General features: G+C 37.3%; 1 protein-coding gene across 1 annotated transcript in view; it reads right to left on the bottom strand.

Annotated features, from left to right (window-relative positions):
• The window catches only part of SEC63 (SEC63 homolog, protein translocation regulator), an 81,299-nt gene extending 54,355 nt beyond the window's left edge, over nucleotides 1-26,944 (bottom strand). Inside the window, 4 exon segments of the mRNA XM_044001939.1 lie at nucleotides 1,943-2,042; nucleotides 26,592-26,619; nucleotides 26,621-26,653; nucleotides 26,655-26,944. Of these exon segments, the coding sequence (XP_043857874.1) occupies nucleotides 1,943-2,042; nucleotides 26,592-26,619; nucleotides 26,621-26,653; nucleotides 26,655-26,717 (224 nt within the window). The 5' untranslated portion in view covers nucleotides 26,718-26,944.
• Nucleotides 26,945-27,889: the final 945 nt, after the last annotated feature.

Raw genomic sequence — 27,889 nt, forward strand, 5'->3', positions numbered from 1 at the left:
TCTTCATCTTTTTTTCTGCTTCCTAGACATCTCTACCTCAATATCCTTGTCACATCAACTCAATTTATTCAAAAATAAACTCATCATTTAAAAACCCTTTCCCTCCAACTACTACTCCCCAAAGTTGTCTGAATTTTTCTCATTTGTACAACAGAGATAGTAACCATCTGTAGTAACCATCTCACGGGGTTGTTTTGATGCTCAAATGAGATCATATATATATATATATATATATATATATATATATAAAGTATTTTGCAAAATTTAAAACACTATGCCAGGTATTATTAAGCACCTACTTTTGTAAAGAATGCTATGCTAGGCAATGGGGATACAAAACTTACATATGAAATGGTCCTTGCCCTCATAGAGCTTTTATTTTAAGGGGGGAGGGGCAAAACAAAGAGAGATCTATAATATTTGCCATTATATCACAAACACATTAGAGTTGAAAAATAAAAAGCTGTGTTAAGTCCAAGGAAGGTTTGTTACTAACAAGAAGGATCAGAAATACTTAATAAAGGAGGAGGATGACGAATTGGGTTTTAAAGGATATGTAGGCAAAAAGCGAAGAAGAGAAAAGGGTATTCTAGGCATAGGAAACATCATGAGCAAAAGCAAGAACACAAGAGGGCTTTTCTTCTTAATGCTCCTACTTCCTATTAATAACACCACCAATTTCCCAGGCACCCAGGGTCAAAATGTCAATTACCTTTAGACTCCTTTCTCTCCTTTAAATCTCCATTCTAACCACCAAGTCTTTCAATCGATTCCCACCACCACCATAGTAGTTTAAGTACTCTTTACTTCTTTCTAGAGCTATGATTAGCTGCTTTCAACTGATTTCCATGCCTTATCTGAGTCCCAGTCCACCCCAAGCATCCTTGTCCCAATAGTTTTCCTAAAGCACAAAATCTTCCATCTCTCCCCTCTCCAAACTACTCTCCAAAATGTTTCCAAAGTAATATTCCCAAAGTATAGGTTTGATCATTAAACTCCCCTGCTCCAAAAACTCCAGTGGTTCCCCCTTTTTACCTGAAGGATCCATGCAAACTCTGTTGGGCATTCAAAGCCCAACAGTCTATTCCAACAGTCTATTCCCAACTTACCTGTCTAGCCCTATTATTTAGCACTTCCCTTCATAGTCCAGTCAAATGAACATTCCTCATACATAACACTGCCTCCCCATTTTCATGCCTTTGCCCAAGGCTCCCCTCAATGATTAGAATTCACTCCCTCTTCACCCCTACCTCTTAAAATCACTAGTTTCTTTCAACGCTCATCTCAAATTCCACTTTCAATGAGGCTTTCCCTGATTCCCTTAACTATTAGCAAAATTACCTTGTAATTATTTTTTATCTCCTTATATTTCCCAATAGAAGCTAAGCTTCTTGAAAGCAAAAACTACCTCATCTTTGTATCCCTACACCTAGCACAGCACCTGGCATATATAACAGGCACTTGTTGATTGCTTATTGATTGATGTATCTACTATTTACTGAAGTCCAAATTCTTAGCCTGGTATTCAAAGTTCTTTAATGTCCTGGTCCTAATCTATTTCTCCAACCCCATCTCCCAATCTTTGCTAAATTGGACTATTTGACTTTCCCCCAACTTATTCTATACTTACAGCTTCCTCTCCTTTGCTCATACAATTTCCTCTGCCTAGAATATCTTCCTCCCAATTTGCACATGGTTGTAATCCTACACCCTTCCATCAAGGCATTGCTAAATCCCACAAAGGCAGAAACAAGCTCATCTTTCTCTAAACTTTCAGTTTTGTTTGAACCCCTCATAGAGCACTTATCATATTCTGCCTTTTGCAGTATTTACTTGTGAACATGTTTAACCTTCCAAGAGAAGGAACTCAATTTTTTTCTCAGCATGGTGCCTAGCACTTAGTAGGCAATCAAATACTTTTTGAATGAAGAATAATACTTACTTTATTGTGGGAATTACATTTGGCTGGGGTTTTAATAACCGTAAACGATACCATAAACATCTTCCATATACTTTTCTGATATTTTTTAATCGAGTTTGCTCTGTCAAAAGGAAAAAAAAAAAGAAGAGACAGTTAACCTTTTACTTTAGGGCAAAGGCAAAAGTATTTACTGTGTTAACCTTTATACTATCTTAGGGTAAACAAATGCTGCTATTTAAATTAGATTTTTTTTAAGATCAGAGCATAATTTAAGATTTCAGCTATTGCCAATCAGAGTAAAAGATCTATTTGAAAGATAAAAATTTTAATAGCATGGAAAATCATCCAAATTTAAAAATTATTTTTCCTGTGAACTATGAAACAAAAAATAAGTATTCTAACTAGAATACTAGAGAAATAAATTTATCTAACCCCAAAAGGTTGTTAATTATGAAGCCAATTATTTCCAAAAGAATAATTTATTTCCTCTACAATTATGAGATAAGAAGAAATAAAAGTTGTAAAGAAAGCATATCAAAGCAGAATTGAGATTTAGCACAAGATTTGCTAGAGACTGCTAGGGGGCAGCAGTGCCTTTGAATCTGGAGTCAGGAAGACCAGAGTTCAAATTCAGTCTTAACACTTATTAAATGTGTAACCCTGGGGAAACTACTAAACTTCTGCCTGCCTCAGTTTCCTCGTCTGTAAAATGGGGATAATAATAGCACCTACCTCCAAGGATTGTTTTGAGGATAAAATAAGATGATAGTTGTAAAACGGTTTACCAACCTTTTAAGTACTGAATAAATGTTAGCTATTATTTATATTACCACCAAAAAATCTGATGAATTTACAATCTTCAAAAGTAAGAAATGAAAAGAAAAAAGGGGGGGCCCTATACTAAAATACTATCAAAACATGCTGATCAATTTATATGTTTTTAGTACTATTTTGAAACTTCAAAGGAAGCTTTTTGTAAAAGGTTAAATCTAATTAAGATTCACAAATCTCTATTCTTAAGTATGTACAGTTATATCCAAATATTTTATTCATATGTGTTTGTGTGCATACATATACACACATAAACCTAGAGGTATCTACCATCAGGCAAACCACAAACGAGTCTTTAGTTTAAGATAAGAACTTTAACAGTGACACTAGAAAATTTGGGGGGGGGAACCCCACAATTTTAGTTGTCACTTAGAATGTGACTAAAGTAAAAATGTCCTATGTCATGTCATTAAACTCCCTATTAAACAGCAAAAGGCAGCATAGTATAGCGGAAAGAGGGCTGCATTTGAAGTAAGGCAACCTAGATTCAATTCCTGCCTCAGATACTCTCAAGCTATATGTCCACCCCACCCCCTCAATATTTCTAATACCCCACAAGGTTTTTGTAAAAAAAATGTTTCACAAATGGTAAACTTAATATTAAACAAATGTGAGCTTATTATAAAGTATACTTTTTAAAAAATCAACAATAGTACACTGAACTTGGGTTCATGAGACTTCAAAGTTCAAATGCTGCCACTGACAGAGCCATTATGATCCTAAATAAAATACTCATCAGATAATGGGATTTTAAAACCAGAGGAATCTTAGAGATTGTTTAGTCCAAGGATTAACTTTTTTTTTCTATCTCACAGACTCCTTTGGTATTCTGGGGAAACCTATAGAACGCTTCAGAATAATGTTTTAAAATACATAAAACACATATTTTACAGGAAACCAATTATACTAAAATATAGTTATCCAAGTATTTTTTTAAAACAAGTTCACAAACCCTAGGTTAAGAACTCAGAATATTCTAATCTGACCCTCTTGTTTTATAAATGAGGAAACTAGAATCCATAAGGACTATGTAGAGCTACAATTCAAAACCTAAGGTCTGACTTTAAATCCAGGGTTTTGAGAAAGTTTTAATGACTCCAAAGGAAATAATACTCCAAAGCACTCACTACAGCCTAATGTTCAAGTCATCCAAAAGTCATTCAATTAAGGAAATACAAACATCCCTCTTTTATTTGAAAATTTATCTCAAAATAAAACTATATCTTTTCCATCAAAATCTTTATGAACTGGACAAGTCACCTTAAACTAGTAGAACAGTAATTAGTCACTATTAAAAGTGTTTACATCTCAAATTTAAAGGTGTACAGCCCTTGAAGTGAGATCTAAGCATCTTACATTTCAAAATACTTCACCCAATTGCCTTACCCCCCCCCCAAAAAAAAATACTTCAGAGTTGGGTAAAACAAAATGGAAAGAAAACTGTTCTAAAAAGAAGACAACCTTGGTTCCATTGGTAGGTAGTTCACAAAGAACTACAGATTTAGAACTAAAGAAGGAACTTCAGAGGTCCTATAGTCCATCCTCCTCATTTTGGTTGTACTATTAATATTAACTATGTAATTCAATCTTTCTATGCCTCAGAAATATTATCTATACCTATATCAAATATTTCAACATTGTCAACAAACATTAAGAACCTACTGTGAATTGGGCAATGTACATATTCAAAATACAAATATAAACCAGACATATACTACCTTGTTCTAAGTATCAAATGAGTGGTATAAACAATATGTCTAAAGAAGTTCAGTTCACTAAGAACTGGGATGATCAAAGATTTCATTTGGTAGTTAAAATTTCACTTGGGTCCTGAAGATCGGTTTAAGACTTAGTTATAAGACCACATAGATCAAGCAAGCAACAAATATTCATTACGTATCTACTATGTGTCAGGTACTATGCTAGGCACTAAGGATAAAGAGGAAAATTGAAATAGTTCCTGTTCTCAAAGAACTTACATTCTATCATGGGGAATAAATTTGTGTATGTATCTCTTATTCACCCACATACAAAATACACACAAGGTAAATGGGAGTAAGGAAGACACACTAGAAACTTAGAAAGACCTAGAAAGGCTTTAAGCAGAAGGTGGTCTTAAGCTGAGCTTTGATGGAACTAGGGATTTTAAAAGACAGGTGAGGAGCAAATGCATTCAAGATATGGGGTATAGTCAGTACAACTGCACAGACACTGAAGACTGAACGTTGTGCATGTGGAGATTAAGAAAGGAGTAATATAAAACAAAACTGGAAAAGTAGGTTGTGAAGAGTTTTAAATGCCAAACAGGAGTTTCGTTTTAGAGATAACAGGGAGCCACTGGATTTAAGATGGCTCTAAATTGGGGCAGCTAGGTGGCACAGTGGATAGAGCACCAGCCCTGGAGTCAGGAGTACCTGAGTTCAAATCCCGCTTCAGACACTTAACACTTACTAGCTGTGTGACCCTGGGCAAGTCACTTAACCCCAATTGCCTCACTAAAAAAAAAAAAAAAAAGATGGCTCTAAATTTCAGGCTGAGGAATATAGATTGTATATCTGGAAGGCTATAGTCTATGCTAGAATTTGCTATTTTTTATAAGCTCTTTGTTATAACCAACTAGTAGTTTATAAATTTATAGGCCTAGTAAATTTCTAGTTAAGCTTTAATCATTACTTAATTTTATTTTACCTACAAATTCAATAATCTAATATTTTACTTTCAAAGAGTAGAAAAAAGAAGGGTAAAAGGGTAGGGTCAGGAGGACTTCCCTATTTTACACACACATACACATACACATACACATACACATACACACACACACACACACACACACACACACACACACACACGAGTTCAGTATTCTTTTCAGTATACCAATCTGCTTTTCCTAGAGAGACAGAGAGACAGAGGGAGAGAGAGACAGAGTGAGAAACAAAGATAAATAGAATCAAGTTTGAATTCCAACTCTTACTACCTGCATGATCTCGGTTTTCCTTAAAAGTAAAATGGGAATAAGAACACTACCTTACAGAATCCTTATGAACTATTTATAAACACTCCACTTCCACTCTAGCTCAGGACTTCATGACCTTTCCATGTGGACTACCTACCACAACAACCTCCTATTTAATGTCCCTGCCTCAAGTCTCTCCCCACTCCAATTTATCCTCCACAAAAAATTATTTTTCCAAAACACAGACCTAATTATGTCACATGAACACATACCCTTCTCCCTACTTCCCTCACTCCTCCTCCCCCACACATACCCACACACAGACACAGAGTCTGTCTGTCTGTCTGTCTGTCTCTCTCTCTCTCTCTCTCTCTCACACACACACACACACACACACACACACACTCTCTCTCTCTCAATATACCCCAGTGCCTCTCTATTACTTCCATGATCAAGTAAATAAAAATTCTTATTTCTGGTATTTTAATTCTTTACAGCCTGACCCCTTCTCAGCTTTCCATGCTTGTTACAAATTACTACCTTCTGAGGTCCATTTACACTGACCTACTTGCTGTTGCTTATATACAACACTCTACCCTTGAATCTCAGTGCCTTTGTATTAGCTGTCCCCTCTGCCTGGAATGCTCTCTCTCTCATCACCTTCAGCAGTTGGAATCACATTTCCTTAAAAACTCAGAGCAAAACTCACAGAAGAATGTGCTGAAATCATCTTAAAAACTCAGCTTGAATTGTTGGTGAAGTTGTGAACTGATCCAACAATTTTGGAAAGCAATATGGAACTATGCCCAAAGGGCTAGAGGGCTGTGCATACCCTTTGACCCAATAATACCACAACTAGGTCTGTATCCCAAAGAGATCATAGAAAAGGGAAAAGGACCCATATGTACAAAAATATTTATAGCAGCTCTCTGTGGTAGCAAAGAACTGGAAATCGAGGGATGCTCATCAACTGGGGAATGGCTGAACAAGTTGTGGTATATGAATGTAATGGAATACTATTGTGCTATAAGAAATGATGAGTAGGCAGATTTCAGAAAAACCTGGAAAGGGGCAGCTAGGTGGCTCAGTGGATAGAGCACCGGCCCTGGAGTCAGGAGTACCTGAGTTCAAATCCCGTCCTCAGACACTTAACACTTACTAGTTGTGTGACCCTGGGCAAGTCACTTAACCCCAATTGCCTCACTAAAAAAAAAAAAAGAAAGAAAAAAGAAAAACCTGGAAAGACTTAAGTGAATTGATGCTGAGTGAAGTGAGCAGAAACAGGAGAACATATTACACAGCAAAAGCAACATTGTGAAATGATGAACTGCGATAGACTTAGCTCTTCTCAGCAATACAATGATCCAAGAAAATTCCAAAGGACTCATGATGGAAAATGCTCTCCACAAACAGAAAAAAAGAACTGTGGAATCTGAATGCAGATTGAACCATACCGTTTCTACTTTTTTTTCTTTTTTGAGATTTTTCCCCTTTTGTTCTGATTCTTCTTTCACAACATGACTAATGCAAAAATATGTTTAATGTGATTGTATATGTATAACCTATATCAGACTGCATTCTGTCTTGGGGAAGGGGGAGGGAAGGGAGGGAGGGAGAAAAATTTGGAACTCAAAATCTTATAAAAACAAATGCTAAAAACTGTGTTTACATGTAACTAGAAAATAAAATACTTTTATGATTAAAAAATGAATTTTTAAAAATGAGCTGGAGGAAAAAAATGGCAAAAAAAAACCCCAAAACCTTCAGCTTGAGTGTGGCTACCTCTCTACAAGAAGCCTTTCCTGATCCCAGCTTCTAGTGCTCTCCCTACCAAAACTACCTGGTTTGTATTCTTAATGCATATATTCTGTATTTTATAAATGTATATGACAGAACATAAGGTCCTTGGAACCAGAAATTGTTTCATTTTTGTCTTTGCATCCCCATAAACTGGCAGTCTGTGGAACATAATTATTCTTAAAGTTTATTAATCAATGACCATTTATTAAGTGCCACTATTATTATTGCCTTAGGTGAACAGTAGGCAATTTTTCTTTTGATTCCTCTACTCTTTTTTTTAAGTACTCTTTTTTTATCTCTATGTTTAAATACTGCATACTTCCTATTCCTGGAAAACGCTAGAATGCCAAATGGGATCCTGGCCAGTATTATTATTCTATTGAACACTTTCATTTTACTAATAAAATTTAAACAAAACTTCAAGCAACATTCAAACCTAAATACCATAACACATTTTTTAAATAATACAAATTTATACAAGCAACATATAGAAAATAGCAAAAGTTCCCTCTATCATACTGTCAAATGTATACCTAAAGCATAAATGAGAAATGTTGAACAAAATTCAGTTCCTACCCCAAAGAAAACTAAAACATTACTTGGGGGGTGGGGACTGACATTCAACAGAACAAATGAGGTTAAGCTGTCCTTCACATCAACAATTCTGAGAACTAAAACTCCTATAACAAAAATGAGGTCATGACTATAGATGCTCAAATCTAAAGGGTTCAGTATAACAAAGAAGTGGGAGTTCTGCCTTACTCACTGGGTCATCAATACTATATATTAATACTAAAAAGTATACGTTATTGATATTAATTAGCCATCCTTTGCTTACTTTCAATTAACCAGTGATTCATTTATTTAAAAAAAAACCATCAGTACCAGGGGGGGAAAAAAACTTTATTAAGCACCTACTATTTGTGGAGCACTATTTTAAATAAGCAGTTCCTTTCATCTTAAACCTCTCTAATACTGGCTGAATTTTCACTCATCCCCAGGACTTAACTGGTTATGGTGAAAGTCACTTCCAAACTCTCCTACCACCTTCTCTCAGCAGCCTCTCTTCCCTTGAGGTTCATGCTATACAAATTTATGATCTAATGTAGATCTTGGTTAAGTGTTCTAAATCACTCCCCAGAAAATTTTCCTTCCTTCCTCAAGTAGTTCAAAGCTTCTGTAAAAGTCTTACCACCTCAATTTCTGTCCTCTTATCTAGGGAACTTCAATATGCATAGTGATGTTCCCTTGAAATACACTAATAACCCAGTTTCCCAATCTACTCAATTTCTGTAACCTAATACTCAACCCCATCTCAGCTACAAAGAGATGATCATACCCTAGATCTTGCCATCACTCATGAACACCAAAATTCTTTCATCAATCCTAATTTTTTATTATTCAATCTTTCCCTCTGCCTTACAAACTCTAATCTTGCTCTTGATCATAACCATTACCTCCAATCCTTAAAACTTTCAGTTCTTTTCCAGTCCATCACCCCTGTACTCACTACATTCTCATCCCTTCACTAGCTTAACATCTGAGTGAGTTAATTAAACTCTACACTATCCTCCACACAGCAACCCCTTTCCCCTCATACTACTGCCAGTCACACCTTGCCAAATCCCAACCTTGGATTACTTCCACCATTCACTTCCTTCTCTATTTACTAGCTACAGAATAGAGCTAGAGAAAAATCGTGAAACTATGCTAAGTCCACTACAAAATTTAACTACATTATCTCAACTGGTCCCCTTACTACAAAAAAAGCAAACCTTTTGCACCTCTTTAGTCAATTTCAGTAACCCACTCACCACACCTTTTGATCCCTCCTCAAGCCTTCCACAGCACCCCTCCCCCTTCAAGAGAGTTAAAGCCATTCAAAAAGACCTCCCTCTTCTCCCCTCATCTTTCCCTGTCTCCAGTGAAGAGGTGACCATCCTTGCCAAAGCCAATTTCTCTGAATATACTTTTTTTCCCCCTGCATATACTCTTTATCCTATTTCCACCCAGCTACTGCAGCAAATTGCTCCATTATCATCCCCATTCCCTAATCTTTTAATCAAACCCTTTCTACTAGCTTTCCTATGACCTACCACAGACTCATGTCTTTCTCAGCCTTAAAAAAATCCTCAATTGATCTATTATGCCCTCAGGATAAACTGCTTAGAAAACCACATATATGTATGTGTGTATCTATCAGGTGACTCTTCATCTCTTCCTCCTGCCTTCCTGATCTTCCTTAAAATCCCACTTTCTACAAGAAGCCTTTCCCAGCTCTCCATAATCTTAGCGTCTTCCATCTGCTGATTATTTCCTACTTATCCCGTATATATCTTGTATGTACATAGTTGTTTTAGGTTGTCTGCTCCATTAGACTGAGTTCCCAAAAGGAGGAATTGTCTTCTTTTCCCTTCTTTGTATCCCCAGCATTTAATACAATGCCCGGTACATGGTAAGAGTTTAATAAATGTTTACTCACTTGACTCCATGCCCTCTCCTCTCACTCTCTTCTAAACGCTCTACAATCTGGCTTCCTGCCTCATCATACAACTGAAATTACCCTCTCCAAAGTTACCAATGATATCATAATTGGCAAATCTATAGTTTTTTTCCTCAATCCTCATCCTTTTTTATTTTTCTGTTACCTACACTGTTAATCCCCTGCTCCTCCTGTATACTCTCTCCTCTCTAGGTTTTTATGGCATTGCTCTTGCCTGATCTTTTCTGATCCCTCCTCAGTTTCCTTTCCTGGATTTTCATGCAAGTCATGCCCACTAATTCTGGACCCTCTCCCTGTATACTATATTTATCAGTCACTTTATCAGCTCCCATAGATTCAATTCTATCTATGCAGATAATTCCCAGATATGTGTGTGCATCCCTAATTTCACTCCTGAACTAGTCCTGCATCACTCAACAACTGCCTTTCAAAACATTACAAAATGGGTGTCTCCACAGGCCTCTCAAACTCAAAATGTACAAAACAGAACTTATCTTTTCCCCAAAACTCTACCTTATTCTCAGCTTTCCAATTACTGTCAAGGGAACACCTTCTCAGTTGTCCAGATTCAAAACCTCTCCATCATCCTTGACTCATCACTTGCACTAATCCCACATAGCCAAACTGTAGTCTTGTCATTTGTACGTTGACAACATATGTGTGTATTTTCTCTCTATTCCCAGAGGCCATATAAGGACCTAGTACACAACCCTTATTACCTTGAACCTAGACTATTACAATGGTTTCCCTGCCTCAAGTCTCTGCCCACTCCAGTTAATTCTCCACTCAACTACCAAAGTGATTTTCCTAAATAGGTCAGACTATATCACCACCAATCCTCCCCAACTATGAGCTCCAGTACCTTCCTATTTGGCATTTAAAGCCCTCACAACGTGGCCTCTTCCTACCTTTCTAGCCTTTTTACATCTGACTCCTATTCAGGTACTCTATGATCAAGCCTACTCTGTTTCTCTCACCTGACACTCCATCTCCCAAATCAGATGTCAGATGTCATAGGTTACAGTTTTGAATATATTGAATTTAACCTGCTAGGTGAAAATACAGGTCTGAAGATCAGGAAAGATCAATACTGGATATGCAGATTTGGAAGACTTTTGATTAAAGAAATTACTTCAGGTTCTGGGATTGCATGAGCTTGCTAAAAGAAAAAACAGATGAAGGCAGAAGGCAGACTCTTGAGGAATATCTGCAAAATAGATGAGAAAGGAAGTTCAGAAAATTAGAAAGAATGTAATAGGTCTTGAAAGCCAAAGGTGGAAGGAATATTTAGAAGACAAGGGTGGTCAAATCTGTCAAATAGTGAAGGAAATCTGGTTCAAATTAAGGACTATGACTGAATAAAAGAATAAGGAGGACATTGACCATGAATGTAGAAGGCTTTCTCTGTGTGAGATATGCTCTTATTTGTGGATAAATGAAGAGTCAAAGGAAAGGAACTGAAGAGGCATGAGAGAATGAGGTTGATTACTGGTGTAGCTATCTAAAAAGAAGGAGATGAGAAACACTCAGCACTGAGTAGGGATAGCTTTTCTTCTGTACTGAGAAGGAAGGGAGAATTCATAATAACAAGTTTTGAAGGAGAGCGTTAAGGAAGTTCCTATAGGATTAGCCTCCAGTCCCACTGAGACAATAGAGAATAAGTCATCACAGTGAGGTAAGTGAGATAAGAGGGTAAGGAAAATTAATGAAAAAGGAAAATGTGTTCAACAGTTGCTCTGGGCAATGAAATAAAAGGCCAATCTGATTAGAAGAAAAGTACTATCAACAAGTAAAGATCCAAATTAGCTTACACACCACAAATTTCCAGGGGATGAAATCGGCTCTATTTTGAAACTTTCTCCAAGGATACTCAGTAGTCCAAGAGTAATAATGAAGAAATTTGATGATGGAGTAATTGGGATAAACCAACTGCATAGACTTTGAAGGAAGAAAAGTAAAGAAATGGTTTGGAAGCAGCAATTAACACTATTATTCAGCTAATGATGCTGATATGATGAAACCAATTAAGTATTTTATTATTCTGTTTTTTTTCTTCTGATCTAGGCACTTCTCTCACTTTAAGAATCCTTCTCCTGGTATCCTAAAGAAACTGGCAAAGCCAGTGCAAGTAAATGAACTTATTAGTGCAAAATAACTGACCCAGTCCCAGGTCTGAGAATACAAATGGGAAGGAATGGGCCAATGCCTGCCTTCTGAAAAAGCCATTTTGAGGAGAAAATAAATCTTAGTTGTTTTCAACACACAGGAGCTAAATACCTCACACAATAGTTAATTTCATATAGTACTCCTTTCCTTTTCCCTTCAAAGACTTCACATTTGGGGGGATTTTTCATTGGAAGGTTATTTGTTATTATTAGTCTCCCATGGCAGAGTACTGAGAAAAAAAAATTAAAGGCAATACGACATGGTAGAAAAAAGTACTGGACAATCATCAAAAGTCATCTGCTACTCAACAGTTTTGTGCACTTGAAAAAAAAAGGATTAATTTTTCTGGATCTCAGTTTATCTGTAAAAGGAAGAGACTGCACTGGATCATTAAATTAAGTACTATGTAGCTTTAAAATCATATTATTTTAAGTACAGACATGAGCTCCATGAGTTTCTCCAGTAAAGTATACGGAAATGGTCATGAGAAATGGTTACTACAGGGACCAACAAACACAAGTTGCTCTATTGTCTTTTTTACTGTAAAGAATAAAACTCTTAGCTGTGTGACCCTGGGCAAGTCACTTAACCCCAACTGCCTCACCAAAAAAAAAAAAAAGAAGAAGAATAAAACTTTTAATCTATAATAGAGATTCCTAACCTTTATCAGTACCCCTATCCCTTGGCTTTCAGTATACCTTCCCACACTACCAATTCAATGTGAAAAGAAATAAATCCTGGAATTTATCATATATATGCAATAAAAAATTAAACATTAATTTATAAAAAAGAAAATGTTATTCAGTATATAACATTTTCAGTAACAAAGTTATCAAATGTTTATCAGAACATAATCAAACAAATTAGGTCCTTGATTCTGTTCCTCGTCAACCAATAGTTTTATTCTTGGTATAATTTTGCAAAGAAATGTCCACATAATATGTTAAGCCTCCAGTTTGTTTACTGCTTTGGATGACTGTTTCAGAAGTGGGAATCTTGATTCACAGAAATTGTTGTAAGCAGAATTAAAACTCTGTGAGCATATTTAATAAAAATGTGATATGCTTCTCCAAGGGCACACCAAAATTTGTCTAATTTCAATAACTGGAAATTAATTAGCTCATCTTTCACTGGGTCATTTTTACTGCCTTTTTCTAGTTCAACAAGAAAAGGATTTCATATTACAAATATTATCCCTATCCCCTTAACAAACTTCTCATACTGCCTTTAGGTAACATGTAGTTGGGAACCTCTAGTCATCACCATATTCCCAAGATATAAAATTGGTGCTCCCACTTTACTTAATTCTCAAAACTATTATTTGTTTGCCCCCCTAATTTTCTTTTAATGTCATAATAACTGTCTTTTGATTGTGATGGCCTACCAAAATAAGAACAGGGAACAGCTATAAGTAAGCTATTCATTTTAGAATGAAACTACGAAAGTATTCTACTGCCCAGCTAAGTTCAGATTTATACCAATAAATATTTCTGAGTTACCTTAAGCAAACTTACAATCCATCTAGGCAAAACACTTAAGACCTCATATGAAAAATCTCCTTCCTTTCCTTCTCTCCTCTCTCTCTCTCTCTCTCTCTCTCTCTCTCTCTCTCTCTCTCTCTCGACCTCCCTCCCTCCCTCCTTCCTCCAAACACACACACACACTCCATTTCCCTTACCACTACTATTTTTTCTATCCTTTCTATCCCTGTGACACTACTCATCTAACTTGCTGGCTAATCTTTATAGACTGGTTCTGTCCTAGGCCTTTAGAGTCCTTTAAAAAAAACTGAAAAAGATGTGCACTAGGTCCTAAGCATACAAAAGTGAAAAATGACCAGATCCCTTACTTTAAAAAGCTGGTAGTCTCCTTGGATAAATGGTAGGATGGATAAAATATATACCTAAATATAATACAAAGGAGATAAAAATATGATACAGATACTAATTATGCAGAATACTTTGAGAAAAGTAGAAAATACATTCAACTAGGAGAATCAGGGTTTCATGACAGAAGACAAATCTTAGATGAGTCTTATAGAAAGAAAAGGCTTTCTTTATACACTTCCAGACAGTACATGTCAGGCATGGAAGACAGGCCTCATCAAATCTATGAAGGTAGGCAATATAGCACAAAACCAGGGAACAATCAAGTAGTACAATTACACTAGAACATAAGAGTATGTGAAGGGAAGTAATCTGAAATAAGGCTAAAATGATTTCTAAGTGGTTATGTCTTTAAGTAGAGGCCCTTTCCTATTATCTCCTTAGTGCTTACTTACACAGTAAAATCTTAAATCGGCAACAAATCCTCAAGTCAATCAGTTCAAGTACTTTGTTAACAGCATGAGGATTTAAGGATACAACCTATATACAGTAGGCAGGCAATTACAGGTGTATGGTTTTTTTTAAATACATTGTATTTAGCTTAAGAAAAAAGTCTTCCATAGAGGTCTGTCAGTTCTAGATACTTCTCTGTATAGTTTCTGCCTAGGTCAACTTTCTAGCTCTACCCATTTAAGCTCCTTTGAGTGAAAGATTAGGCCTGGGATGAAAATAATATTAACAATTAAAATATGAACAGGTAAAACTGTTCTCCCTTCCTTAACTAGAATTACTTCTCAAAATATTTTACATAGCTTTCATAAAATTAGATCATCAGCATAGTATAATAGAAAGAACACTGGACTATGACATTTGGGTATCAAGCTCTGGCTATATCATATGCAATAAAAGTTAACTGGCATGACCTTGGACAGGTCACATTCTCCCTAAGCAAGAGTACCTTCAACTATAAAATTGATATTTAGTAGGGGAGGAATAATATTTGGACCAGATCAGGAGTTCTTAACCTGGAGTCTGAATGTGTGTATAGATAAAAGTAATTCAATATAACTGGTTTCCTTTGTAAGTTTATGTATCTTATTTTAATTATTTAGAAACATTCGGAGATGAAGGTCCCATTAGCTTTGCCAGACTTACAAACAGGTCCATGATACAAAAAAAATATTTAAAACCCCTGGACTGGGGGGGGGAGGGGGGGGGACAGCTAGGTGGCACAGTGGATAAAGCACCGGTCCTGGAGTCAGGAGTACCTGAGTTCAAAGCCAGCCTCAGACACTTGACACTTACTAGCTGTGTGACCCTGGGCAAGTCACTTAACCCTCATTGCCCTGAAAAAACAAAAAAACAAACACACACACACATAAAGCAAAACAAAACCATGGACTAGATGATCACAGGTCCATTCTAGTTCTAATATTATATGACTAATCTGTAATATCTCAGTACTTTAAAATGCCTGAAATTTTTCCCAAATTGTCATAATCCAACAAACAATATAATTAGATCCCTAAACTTTCAAGTCATTTTCTTTATATTTAAAGAGGCTTTAGAGATCAACTAGACCAAATGCCTTATTTTACAGATGAGTAAACTTAAGACTACAGACTGTGATTTACCCACTATAAGACAGCTAATAAAAGAATATCTAGGAATACAACTCAGGTCTCCTTACTCTGTCCAGTATTCTTTCCACTATAACACACTTTTAATCAGAATTTTTTAAATGTCATGTTTAAACTTTTTACTTTATCAGGTATTCATGAAATCAAGTTTCTGAAATATTATATCCATCTTGGTGAATTAGAAAGGACACAGACTGGACTTGGAGGCAGAAGGCTTGGGATCAAGTCCTAAGCTGTAAGACCCTGGACAAGTAACATCAATACTCACAGTTTCCTCTTTTACAAAAAGGGCATAATATCTGAGGCACTTACATCACACAGTTGTTGTGAAAGTCAAATGATATCTATCTAACCACAAAGCAATTTGATTCAACAAGTAGTTATTAAAGACCTACTGTGTGCAAGGCCCTGTGATAAACATTAGAGATACAAAGACCAAAAGCAAGAGTAGTTTATATTATTCTACTGGTAGTAGTATAGAAATTAATCCAATGTATAAGTATGAATTACTATTATACCAATGGATGACAGACAACATTATTTTGTAATACTATGATGATACTCATAGCAAATTTCTCGATCTGTTCAAAATAATGATGTTGTCACAGTTCCCCTATCCAATTAGCCTGACTTTCAAGCTTGAACTGTCTGTTCACACTCATACTGTTCCAACCCAGAAGCTAAAAATCACATGTATAAAAAAATATTAATTTGGTCAGTCTTTATCTAGCACTCCATAGTGCTCCATGATACAAAATACACTCCATTCATAGTAATATAGAAACCAAAGGCAAATTTTTAATTAATCTGGCATTAAAAGCTCTGCCATTCACAAAGCAAAGGTATTTATATTTTGTTTTGTTTTTTTCTTTGGGGTCCAAATGTGCGATTTCGCTATTTTAGGGAACTGAGAGTCACCTGGGGCACTGTGAAACTATGTGATTTACCCATGACCATACAAGAATGTGTCATAGGCAGGATGTGAACCAAGAGCTTCCTAATTCGAAGACCAGCTCTCTATCTGCTACGTCATGCTGCCTCTCAGTGAAGTCAGAACTGTTATATTCTAAATTTACATATATTAGTTTAAGTTAAAAATAGCTACTATAATTGATTCTTACTCTTCTTCCTTTCAGTTAGTTTCCTCTCATAACAAAGGGTCCTGGTAAGAAATGCATTTGTGTCAAATCCCAGATATAAAATGCCTTGTCCAAGAGCATAAGAAAATTCAGTGGCATATTCCCTATTTCCAATGTAGTATTTAAACTCAATACATCACTGCTTCTCTTTAAAAGGCCTAAACAGCCAACAGAAGAATAAAAAATACAATCTTCCCTTCTTGCCATCTCAAGAAAACACGGTACAGTAGGAAAAACAGTTCAAAATCTGACTGGCATTCACTACTATGTGACCTTAAGCAAGTCATATACTTTCTCCATGCCTTAGTTTTCTTTTCTTATGTGTAAATGTAGTGGTTGCACTGTTGTTGTTATCGTTCAGTTGTTTCAGTCACATCTGATTCTTCATGACCCCATTTGGAGTTTTCTTGACAAAGATAATGGAAAGGTTTGCCATTTCCTTCTCCAGCTCATTTTACAAACGAAGAAACTGAAGCAAACAGTGCTAAGTGACTTGCTCAGGGTCACAACTGACTGAGGCTAGTGGATAAAGCACTGGCCTTGGATTCAGGAGGACCTGAGTTCAAATCCAGCTTCATACACTTGACACTTAACTAGCTGTGTGACCCTGGGCAAGTCACTTAACCCTCATTGCCCTGCAAAAACAAAAACAAAAACAAAAACAAAAACAAAAACAAAAACAAAAACAAAAACAAAAACAACTGACTGAGGCTAAATTAGAACTCAGGAAGATGAGTCTTCCTGACTCCTGACCTGGCACTCTATTCCACTGTGCTAGGTGCCCCTAATGGATGGACTAGATAACCTCTAAGCTCCCTTCTATCTCTAAATCATATTTTTTTATAAATAAGTTACAGTTATAAGGATTATATTTTCCAGTTTAGCTATCTACACTGATCATAAAACCTAAGGATTAAATATGTGCATTCATGTACAAACACAGGACCTAAGCAGATATTGTGGGAGCCACCTCATAATTAGGCTATATTATGATGTAACAACCACCCTTTATTATTAATAAGAAAACTAATATAATGATATTAAAGTCAAACAATTTGATGAGGATGAGACAACTAAAAATAATTAATTGCTCCTAATAAAAGATCAAGTTAAGTTAAAGATTACAGGCAAACTATATCACAGATAATCTAGCCGTACCGAGTCCATTATATGATGCCTATAGAGTATAGGATATGGCTCAGAAGAACTGCAAATACCCATACTGTATGACCTAGAAATGCTTATGAACCATCTGTTGTACATTCAGGGTGATATAGGAAAACAGAAAGAAATTATCACAACTATTTTCAGAAGGAAAAGGAGAATAAGGGGAGGAAGTTCCAAGAGAATACTGAATAAGGAAGCTGGATATCTCATCAAATCATGCTCCCCTAGAATCATGGCAAAACTATCAGTAAAGCATTCTTTTGTCTTCTCTCCATTGTGAAATACCAATCTGTGATCAAGTGAGAAGTAACTTTCTTCAATAGGCCCAAACAAGATAGAAATCATAAAAAAAAAAAAATTAAAGCACACCAGATGAAAAAGTAAAATAAAATTTAAAACTGATAGGGGGGCGGGGGCAGCTAGGTGGCACAGTGGATAAAGCACCAGCCCTGCATTCAGGAGGACCTGAGTTCAAATCCGGCCTCAGACACTTGACACTTACTGGCTGTGTGACCCCGGGCAAGTCACTTAACCTTCAAAACAAACAAACAAACAACAATAACAATAACAACAAAAACTGATAGGGAGTGGGGAAAAAAATCTGAGCAGAAAAGGTTTAGGATATATTTTTATAGTTGATGTAATCTACATTATTATAAGAAAAAAATATACAAATCTATCTCTTAACAAAATAAAGAATGCAAAAAAATCAAACATTATTTCAGATTGTCAAAGATGGGACAGGGGAAAGGTAAAGCATTTTAGGAAAAGGGAAACTGGAGCTTTGGACTCCAAAATCCTTACCAGGAAGGTAATGCTGTACTGGGAGAATGGAGAACTAGTCTGATAGAAAGTCAGAAAACCCAATTTCTAATCCTGCATCCAAAGCAATATAGGAAAAAAATGTTTGCCAGTGTGAACTGGGTCATTTTGTTACCATCAATATCTTTTTTTTCCTGTGGAGCAATGAGTGACTTGCCCAGGGTGACATAGCTAGTAAGTGTCAAGTGTCTGAGGCCGGATTTGAACTCAGATCCCCCTGAATCCAGGGCCAGTGTTTTACCCACTGAGCCACCTAGCTGCCCCAGAGCAATACCTTTCAATAAAAAATGTGACTAGAGTTAGTAAAATGGTATAACATTATTCTTGAAGTCTAGTATACAGAAAATAGTCTTATTCTCAATTTGAAACATTGTATATTCTCAATATAAAACAAATCCAAAATGTGAGCTCAGGCAATTATATATTTCAAAAAAGGTATGTCTTTTTTACTTTAAAAAATGTTACTATGAGCTGTGTGACCCTGGGAAAGTCACTTAACCCCAATTGCCTCACCAAAAAAAATAATAATAATAATACTATGGTGGTTTTTGCCAGATCGCTCCAGTCTACTACACAAATCAGCATATTACTTAATGTAACTGCAATGCAAAGTACTTCTGTGAACCTAGAATAGCATTTAATTCTGAAAGAATTGATGATGGCCTCACTATCCTTAAATACACATACAACATTGGAAATATTTTTATTAGCAAGACTCAGAACATCTCTGAAATCTTTTGTTTAGTGGTAGCATGAAATAGTGGAAAGAACACTAATTATATATTTTGAATCACAAGACCTGACTTCTAATTTCCTTTTGCCACTTAACAACTCACAACACTAGGCAAATAATTGAACCTTCAATACTTCAGTTTCATCATTTGCAAAATGGGAATACTTATACTACTTCCCTTGCAAAGCTGTTGAGAGAATCAAATGGGAAAATATTAAATTCTTTGTTAAATACAGAACAATTTTAAAAAATCAAACCACTGATCTTTAAGGTTCCTTACAGTAACTCTAAAATAAACCAACAAGTATTTATTAAGCACGTTCTGTGTACTGTGTGTTAGGCACTGGGGATATAAACACAAAAATGAAACAGTCCTTTGCCTTTGAGGAGCTTATGTTCTATAAGCATATATACAAAATAGAACAATGTGATTTGGGAGGAAAAGCACTAGCAGCTGGACAGTGAGGATAAGATTCATGAAGAAGATAGCATCTGAGTGACCCCTAAAGGAAACCAGGGATTCTGAGAACCAAAGGTGAGGGGGTAGAGCATTCCAGGTATGGGAGGAAGCCACTGCAAAAGGCAAAGAGGCTGGAAATGGAGAGTCATGTATAAAGAATAATATAGAGGCCAGTTTGTCTGGATCATAATATGTATGGAGGAGGCTAAGATGCAATATAGTTGAAAAGGCTGGAACATATTGAGAAGGATTTTAAATTTATTCTAGAGGTAATAGGCAACTACTGAAATTTATTAAGTCAGCAAGTAAGAAGGTCAGACTTGAACTTTAGGAAAATCCCTTTGGCAGCTTTGTGGATGGAGGGGAGAAACTTGAGGCTGAAAGACTAACAATCAGGAGGCTGCTCTAATAGTGCAGATGAGAAACGATTAGGACCTGAACTAGGACAGTGACTGTGAGAGAAGGAAGAATACCCAAAAGATGTTATGTACAGAAAAACAAGATTTGGTAACTGACTAGATGTGAGGGTGAGTTATTGTGAGGATTCAAGGATGACACAGGGTTTGCTGGACAGATGGTCCCCTCAGTAGAAACAGGGAAGTTCAGAAGAGGAGTGAATTTAAGGGGAAATATAAGTACTGCTCTGCGTATGCTGAGCTGGAGATTTCTATAGGGCATCCAGTTTGGAATGTCCAGTAGGCAAATAGTTTACGTGAGACTATTGTTCAGAAGAGACTAGAGCTGAAAATATAGATCTAGGAATCATTGGCATAGAGATCATTAAATTCATAGGAGCTGAGGAGGTCACTAAAAGAAAGAACACAGGGAAAGGTACCCTAAAGTGTGTGGTAGAAAAAACACCAGACATAGTTATCAGAAGACTGACTGGGCCACTTACTACAAGTCAATTACACAAGTCCCTTAACCTCTCACAGAAGCACAGGATCAGAGTTGAAAGGGAGTCACCTGAGGATAACCCATAGGTAAGAAGGAAGTAGGAATTCCTTCTCCAACTGGTATTCAAGCTGCCTCCCCAAAATCTATAGGGAATGCAACCTGTTCGACTTTTGAACAACTCTAATTGTGAGTTGCCTCTCGGCAACTTTGATCCATTGCTCCTAGAACAGACCTTGGGGCACAGCAAAACAAGTATATGCCCTTCCACATGAAAGGCCTCTGAAAGAGGACAGCTAACACATTTTCACTGAGCTTCTCATTTTCCAAATTAAACAATCTTAGTATGGCATAGTTTCAAGACCCAACATCCTGGACCATCCTTTTCAAGGAGCTCTACAGCCTGTCAATCAATGTCCTTTGAGAATCATAGCACCTCAAAATGAACTAAATAATACCCCCAAACGTTGTCTGACCGGGGTCAGTATAGTGCATGATTGCCTCCCTTATGCTTCTATTCACAAAACCAATGATTGCATTAGCTTTTTTTTCCCTGTAATGATACACTGTTCCAATTTCAGCTCTAATGCTTTCTACCTTTAGTGACCTTAGACAAGACAATTAACCTTCCTAGGCCTCAGTTTATTCATTTGCAAAATGGAGGTGTTTAACTAAACTTCTAGGGTTCCTTGCTGCTCTAAACCAATGACCCATCTGGGGAACTACCCACTTTAGACTTGTTTCCTCATCTGTAAAACTAGAGGGTTGCACTAGATGATTTCTAGGGTCCTTTTCAGTGCTAATATTCCATAATACTATATCATATTCACAAAATGTGCTTTTTAAAGCAAAGTCTTTTATCAGCTACTTTTTATGACATGTAAAACTCCATTTACTAATAAAAGAAAAATTAAACATATACCTGCCTCAATAAGGGATTAATACAGTCCATTCTTGATCAGAAATAGCAAAACCCACAGATAAGACTAAGACTTCATTATAGCCAATAGCTTGCTTCAGCTCTCCCTTCCAACAATCTGTTGTGGTGATTTTCATCTTCTTTTCCCTTTCTGGTCCATTCCCTGGTAATATAATAATAATCCACATTTATATAGCATTTTACAGTTTAAAGGTGCTTCCTCACAACAACCCTGTGAGGTAGGTAGTGCAAGTACTAAAATTGAAAAAAAACAAGAGGTTAAGTGACTTGCCCAAGGTCACACAGCTAGTTAGGAAAGGAACTAGGACTTGTAATCAAAGCTTCTAATTTCCTTCTACTCCACCAAAGTGTCTATAAATGACACACAAGCTGTAAGCACATTCCAAAAGATAGAAAAATGGTATAGATCATCAAAACTACAATAGTCACAAGAGTTGCTTTTCTGTTAAGAAGAATCTCACTCAAATTCCAAGGTCAAAGTTAGTATTCATCCACATCGGTGAGAGGAAGTGAGAAAGAAATTAAATTATAAAGTCAGTTAACAATTCTCATATTGATGAGGAAAAAATTTAACTAAATTTATTTTACTTAGAATAGATGCCTACCTAAATAGAAGAAAGCAGTAGGGGAAAAAAATAACATTTCATAGTCTAACAACTTTTGAAAAGGGGTTAAGGTATATTTTATTGTATTCCAAATATCTGCACCCCTTAACCTAGGGGAAGAATAAAAAAATACAACCTTGAAATCTGTTACAAAAACCATACCCAGTTATTTTGCATTTTACTCTAGGGAGGTAATCTAAAAGTAAACAATATTTGAAAAGCTATGCTCTCTCTCAACTGTAAGAACTGGGATGCCAAATATGTATGGTGATCAAATCACATTGGCATAGCAATTAAAAATACACATCTTATTTTAAAGGCAAAAGATAAGATAAATTTTAATACATTTCTAAAGACAATGTTAAATTACATTACCAACATCCATAAAGAGCCAAAGCATAAAAGTCTGGAGAATGTCAAAAACATTAGGTGATGCAGAATTAAGATGACGCTGAAGAGTTTTAAAGGAAATCTCATACAGACCAACCTCTTAGCATAGTACAATTTTACATACTCAGCAGGAAGTTAATGTTAAATGATCATGATAAACTGTTATTAATTTTAGATTTAACTCAATTCTGAAAAGAATTTATGAAAACCTCTAAGAACATCACAGAATTTACAGCCTTAATCAAGAAAAATTCCAACATACTAGATTTTACTAAAATCCCTGTACTTTACCAAAGATATCTTTAATCTCAAAAATTAACAAATAAATATTGTTACGGTTACCCTTCCTTCTGAAAAAGTCTGGTGAACTTTTCACTTCCATATTATCACATAAATCAGACTATTTCTTTATGTTTCACTCTCTGATGAAGTCTCCAGTCATTTTACTGAACAAATGTGCAGATAACTCTGAGAAAGCAAGATAAATAAGACCTTTCTTTTCACCAAAAATGTGTTTTCATTGCAGTTGCATTAGCACACCAGATTTTTTTTAACTGTTAAAGAAGGTGGGGCAGCTAGGTGGTGCAGTGGATAGAGCACCAACCCTGGAGTCAGGAGGACCTGAGTTCAAATCCGACCTCAGACACTTAACACTTACTTAGCGGTGTGACCCTAGGCAAGTCACTTAACCCCAATTGCCTCACAAAAAAAAAAACCCCCAAAAAACTGTTAAGAAGGGGTTTTTAACCTTTTGGGTATCATGAATCACCTTTGGCCGTCTGGTGAAGCCTATGGGACCTTTCTTATAATGTTTAAAATGAACAAAATAAAATACATAGGATTACAAAGAAAACCAATTTTATCAAAATACAATTATCAAAACATTTCTTTTAAAGTGGATGAACTTCTGGTTAAAAAGCCATGTGATAGAAGGCTTCCCATTATTAACTTTTTGAAGTCTAAGTAACTTAAATGATCATGCCAGACCTGCCATGGTTAATCCATTTAGCTTCTCCAAACTTCAGCTATCCCAATTTGTCAACTGAGAATGGTATCTACAGAGTTTTATACACTCCAGAGTCTTATGATTTCAAAATATCAATGTGATAGGACAATTTTTTTTAAATGGCAGCCTTGAGAGGAAGAACTACATAGTGTTCTACTAATAGAAAAAAACACTAAATCTTTTTGAAAAATATTAATGTTCATTTTTGAAACTATAACTGCCTATAGAAAATGGGTTTTTTGATGTGGATCATGGTCATGGAAAATAGAAAAGCTTAAAATTCATTTCAGTTAATATTTCTTCAGCTATTTTGTTCTTTTTTAGACTTAATTTATTCCATTCTAAAAATCAAAATAAGTTTAGTCAAAGGCTGCATTTAACTTACATATGGCAATTTCACGTGAAATCTGAGTGCCGTATGCTTCAAGATATCATAATGCTTCAACTTCACCAGTAATATTAATTCAAAATCTACTTTCTAAGTTCCAGAGAAGCATCTCTTTTCATAACAGCCTGTTATTACAAAGCAGTCTAAGCTATATGAAGTTTTTAAAGTACAAGTGATGTTTCTACATTTTAACATCTATTATAATAAAAATGTGGAACTGTCCTTCTTAATTTTTCACTCTATAATGAAACAAGCCAAGTATACAGTATGTATCCAGATAATGGTCATATTTTGACTAAGGCACACCCACAAATGGAGAATGAGTAACGTAAAGTACTTAAAGGTAAGGTAAGAAGAGAAAGGAATATTTATTGTGAAGCTGGAGACTGCCCAATCTCCACTGGCCAAAAATTCCAACTCTCTTACCAGTATCACATTTACCCATAAACTGCAAGAGTTGATCAAGTTTGAGTACATTTGATATGGATAAATGGAGATCAAACTTTTGTGACCAAAACTAAAAAACCACTATATAAAACTTTCAAACAAATATCAAGTTTTTGGATGTTATAGAAACCACCAAAAAACCTAAATGTTGGACTGATTACTGACCTCTGAAATCACTGCATGAACCTAACCAGAACAGATCGGGCATGGTCACAAATTTTTTTAAAATGGATATACTCAAAAATAAATATATCTTGGGACAGCTAGGTGGCACAGTGGATAGAGCATCGGCCCTGGAGTCAGGAGGACCTGAGTTCAAATCGGTCTCAGACACTTAACACTTACTAGCTGTGTGACACCTGGGCAAGTCACAACCCCAATTGCCTCACCACAAAAAAGTTTAAATAAATAATAAATACATCTTTTAAAATGTGATTAAAAATTAAGTATCTAAAAAGAAATGCTTTCATTGCAATGGGCCTAAGTTTTCTGGATAGTCTTCAGTAAAACCCTATCCAATAACACAGGTGTGAATGCACACCGTATAAAAAGCACAGTAATCCCCAAATCTGTTATTCCTGAGTTAGTCACTGCATCAGAAAAAACCTATTAAGTGATAGTAACTCCAGGCCAGTTTTGCATTTAATGGAGACATATCTACTCTTAATACAATAAGAGAGAACACAACAATTAGCACATTTATTACCCTTTGGTTTTATTATGTCATGCAAAATTCTACATGGTTTATACCAGACTGTCAAAACCATACAAGTTCTCAGCTGAATTACAACTCCACTATCAACTTTCCAAAGTAAATGTGTGCAATCTAGACCGCCTTTTACTTTTTCAACACCCACTGACCCAAGAGAACTGGAGCTTAAACAAGTTAACATAGTTATTTTTCCTCAATATTTTTAATGCACAAATCCTCGTCACTAATTTTTTTCTGCAATTTATGCCATAAAACAAGCTATTGGGCCCAGAATATTGTTTGTTGTTTAGCAGCCTCTGAAGGATTATTTCACTTGCCATGTCATAGGATAATTCACAAATGAAATTCAACCATTTTCCCCCAAATTTTTCTAAACCACCAGCTGAGACTGCCTAAGTCATGTTATCTACCTGAAAGACTTAGGCTTAACAACAGACTAACTCCCTCTCAACCACCTAATAAGGTCAGTATTTAATAAGGGACTTAACTCCTTCATGCTTTCAACTTTTTCCATATAAACAGGAAAGCCTTGCTCTTGAAAAGAGAATAATGGCTAATTTCCAAGTCCAACTGCTCAGGCACACAAGATACAAGCATGAAATTGAAAAAATCAATTCTGAAGGGGGAGGAGGTTAGTGAAAGGGAAGCCAGCAGTTTAGAACAGTAAAACTGTATCCAGCTCAGAAGGTTCACAAAACATCTGGAACAGCTGCACCAGTATATGGGCGAGGGGGGGGTGTTTCAAGGGATGCGCATAGAGGTGGGCGGGGGGTGAATACGACAAGCTGTGATTAAGCATTTGGTTTCTTTCCTCAATAACTCTTTCCTTACCTTTCCAATTTACAACCCCAAACCCTACTAATAAACCATCCAAAAGTAGAGAGGAACAAAAGAGAATTAGGGACGAGGGACGAGAACAAAGAGACGGCTCCACGAGTGCCCAGAACAATACGGAAAGAAAGGCGACAATTCCTCCTGAAAGACAATGGTAAAGGGGATGGGGGGGAGACCCAGAAGGGAAACACCGCCCGCTGAGCAGAGTGGAGGCCTGGGGCCCGGTCGGGCTGGGCTGGGCCTGGCCGGCCAGGGTGGGTGGGTAGATAGGTGATGTGGGTGTCACAGGGCCCGGGAGGGGGGCGAGGGGTCGGGCCGCACCGACGTGCTGTAACGACGGGGCCCAGGTGCAAGGCACAGTGGGGCCGGTCTCGGGCTCAGGGCCGGGCTGGGCCGGGCCGGAGCAGTACTCACCGGCGTTCTGGTCCCGGGGCCAGAGATAGGTAAGTGGCCGGGATCACGATGAGCCCGACGAAGGGAGGTGAGGAAGTAGAAGAAGGTGTTCCCGCTGTCATCATACTGGAATTGCTGCCCGGCCATGGCGACCCCCCTCCTCCTCCTCCTCTTTCTCCTTCCCCCTTCTCGCCGCCACGACCCCGCTGCGCGGTCGCGGCCCCGGCGCCGGTCCCAGTCCCAGCCCCCCAGGCTTCGTGTGGCGCAGCTAAGGGCTGCCTCCTCTTCTGCCTCTGCCGCCGCCGCCCCCCACGCTACACTCACGACACGCCGTCGCCGCTGTCGCCAGATCTCGCGAGAGAACACTCTGCTCCCCCCCACTTCCCTCCGCCTCTCGCCCGCACACTCTAGCTAAGGAGACGTGGCGTGCGCAGCCGTGCGCTCTGGTCCGGGGCGGGACTTCACGAGGAGACCGCCCCACACACGCAACGCCCCCGCCCCACCTCGGCTTCTCCACGAAGCACCGCCCCTTGTCCCAAACTCTGCCCCCCTACCCGGCCTGCTCCTTCTTCCCCACTCCCGGGCTTGACAGTTAGGGAGAATAGCAGAAGCACGAAAGCACTAGAGGAGCTTATCCCTGGATGTTTCCACCTAAGGGACCCTCCAGACTGTGCTTCCTCCACACTCACTTCCGCCTTTGCAAGCCTTTCACACCTGCCTCAGACCCCTCTGGGTCACTGCAAACTATCCTTCCTCCCCTTGTAGATCCAAGCAAAAAAGTACCAAGATTTCTGTAGTGCATTCTGAGCTTTCCTCACAATTTCAGCTTCCTCATCCATAAAATGAAGGGGATGGTGAGGGGAGAGAGGTGGTAGGGGAGGGGGGAGACGGGAGATAGATTCTGGGCATAACTACGAGCAAGACATTCACAAAACTCTTTTTAAGGTTCATATAAATGGCATTTAAAACTTAAAGATGCATTCTTCACAACTATCCTGTGAGGTAATTTACTTCTGCTTAGAGTCGGGAGACCCGAATTCAAATCCAGTATCAGACACTTCTTAGCTGAGTGACCCTAAGTAAGTCACTTCACCTCTGCCTCAGTTTCCTCATCTGCAATATGGGGCAATAATAGCACCTACATCTCAAGGTTGTGATCAAATGAGATGACAATTGTAAAAGCGATTGGCATAATACCTGGCGCCTAGTAAGGGCTATATCAATGGTAGCTATTGTTATTATTGTTGTTATTGTTATTATTATTGGCAGCTAGACCGCACAGTGGTTAGAGTTCTGTACCTAGAGTCAGTAAGAACTGG

Source organism: Dromiciops gliroides, chromosome 4, assembly GCF_019393635.1.
Source record: "Dromiciops gliroides isolate mDroGli1 chromosome 4, mDroGli1.pri, whole genome shotgun sequence".
Classification (NCBI taxonomy): Eukaryota; Metazoa; Chordata; class Mammalia; order Microbiotheria; family Microbiotheriidae; genus Dromiciops; species Dromiciops gliroides.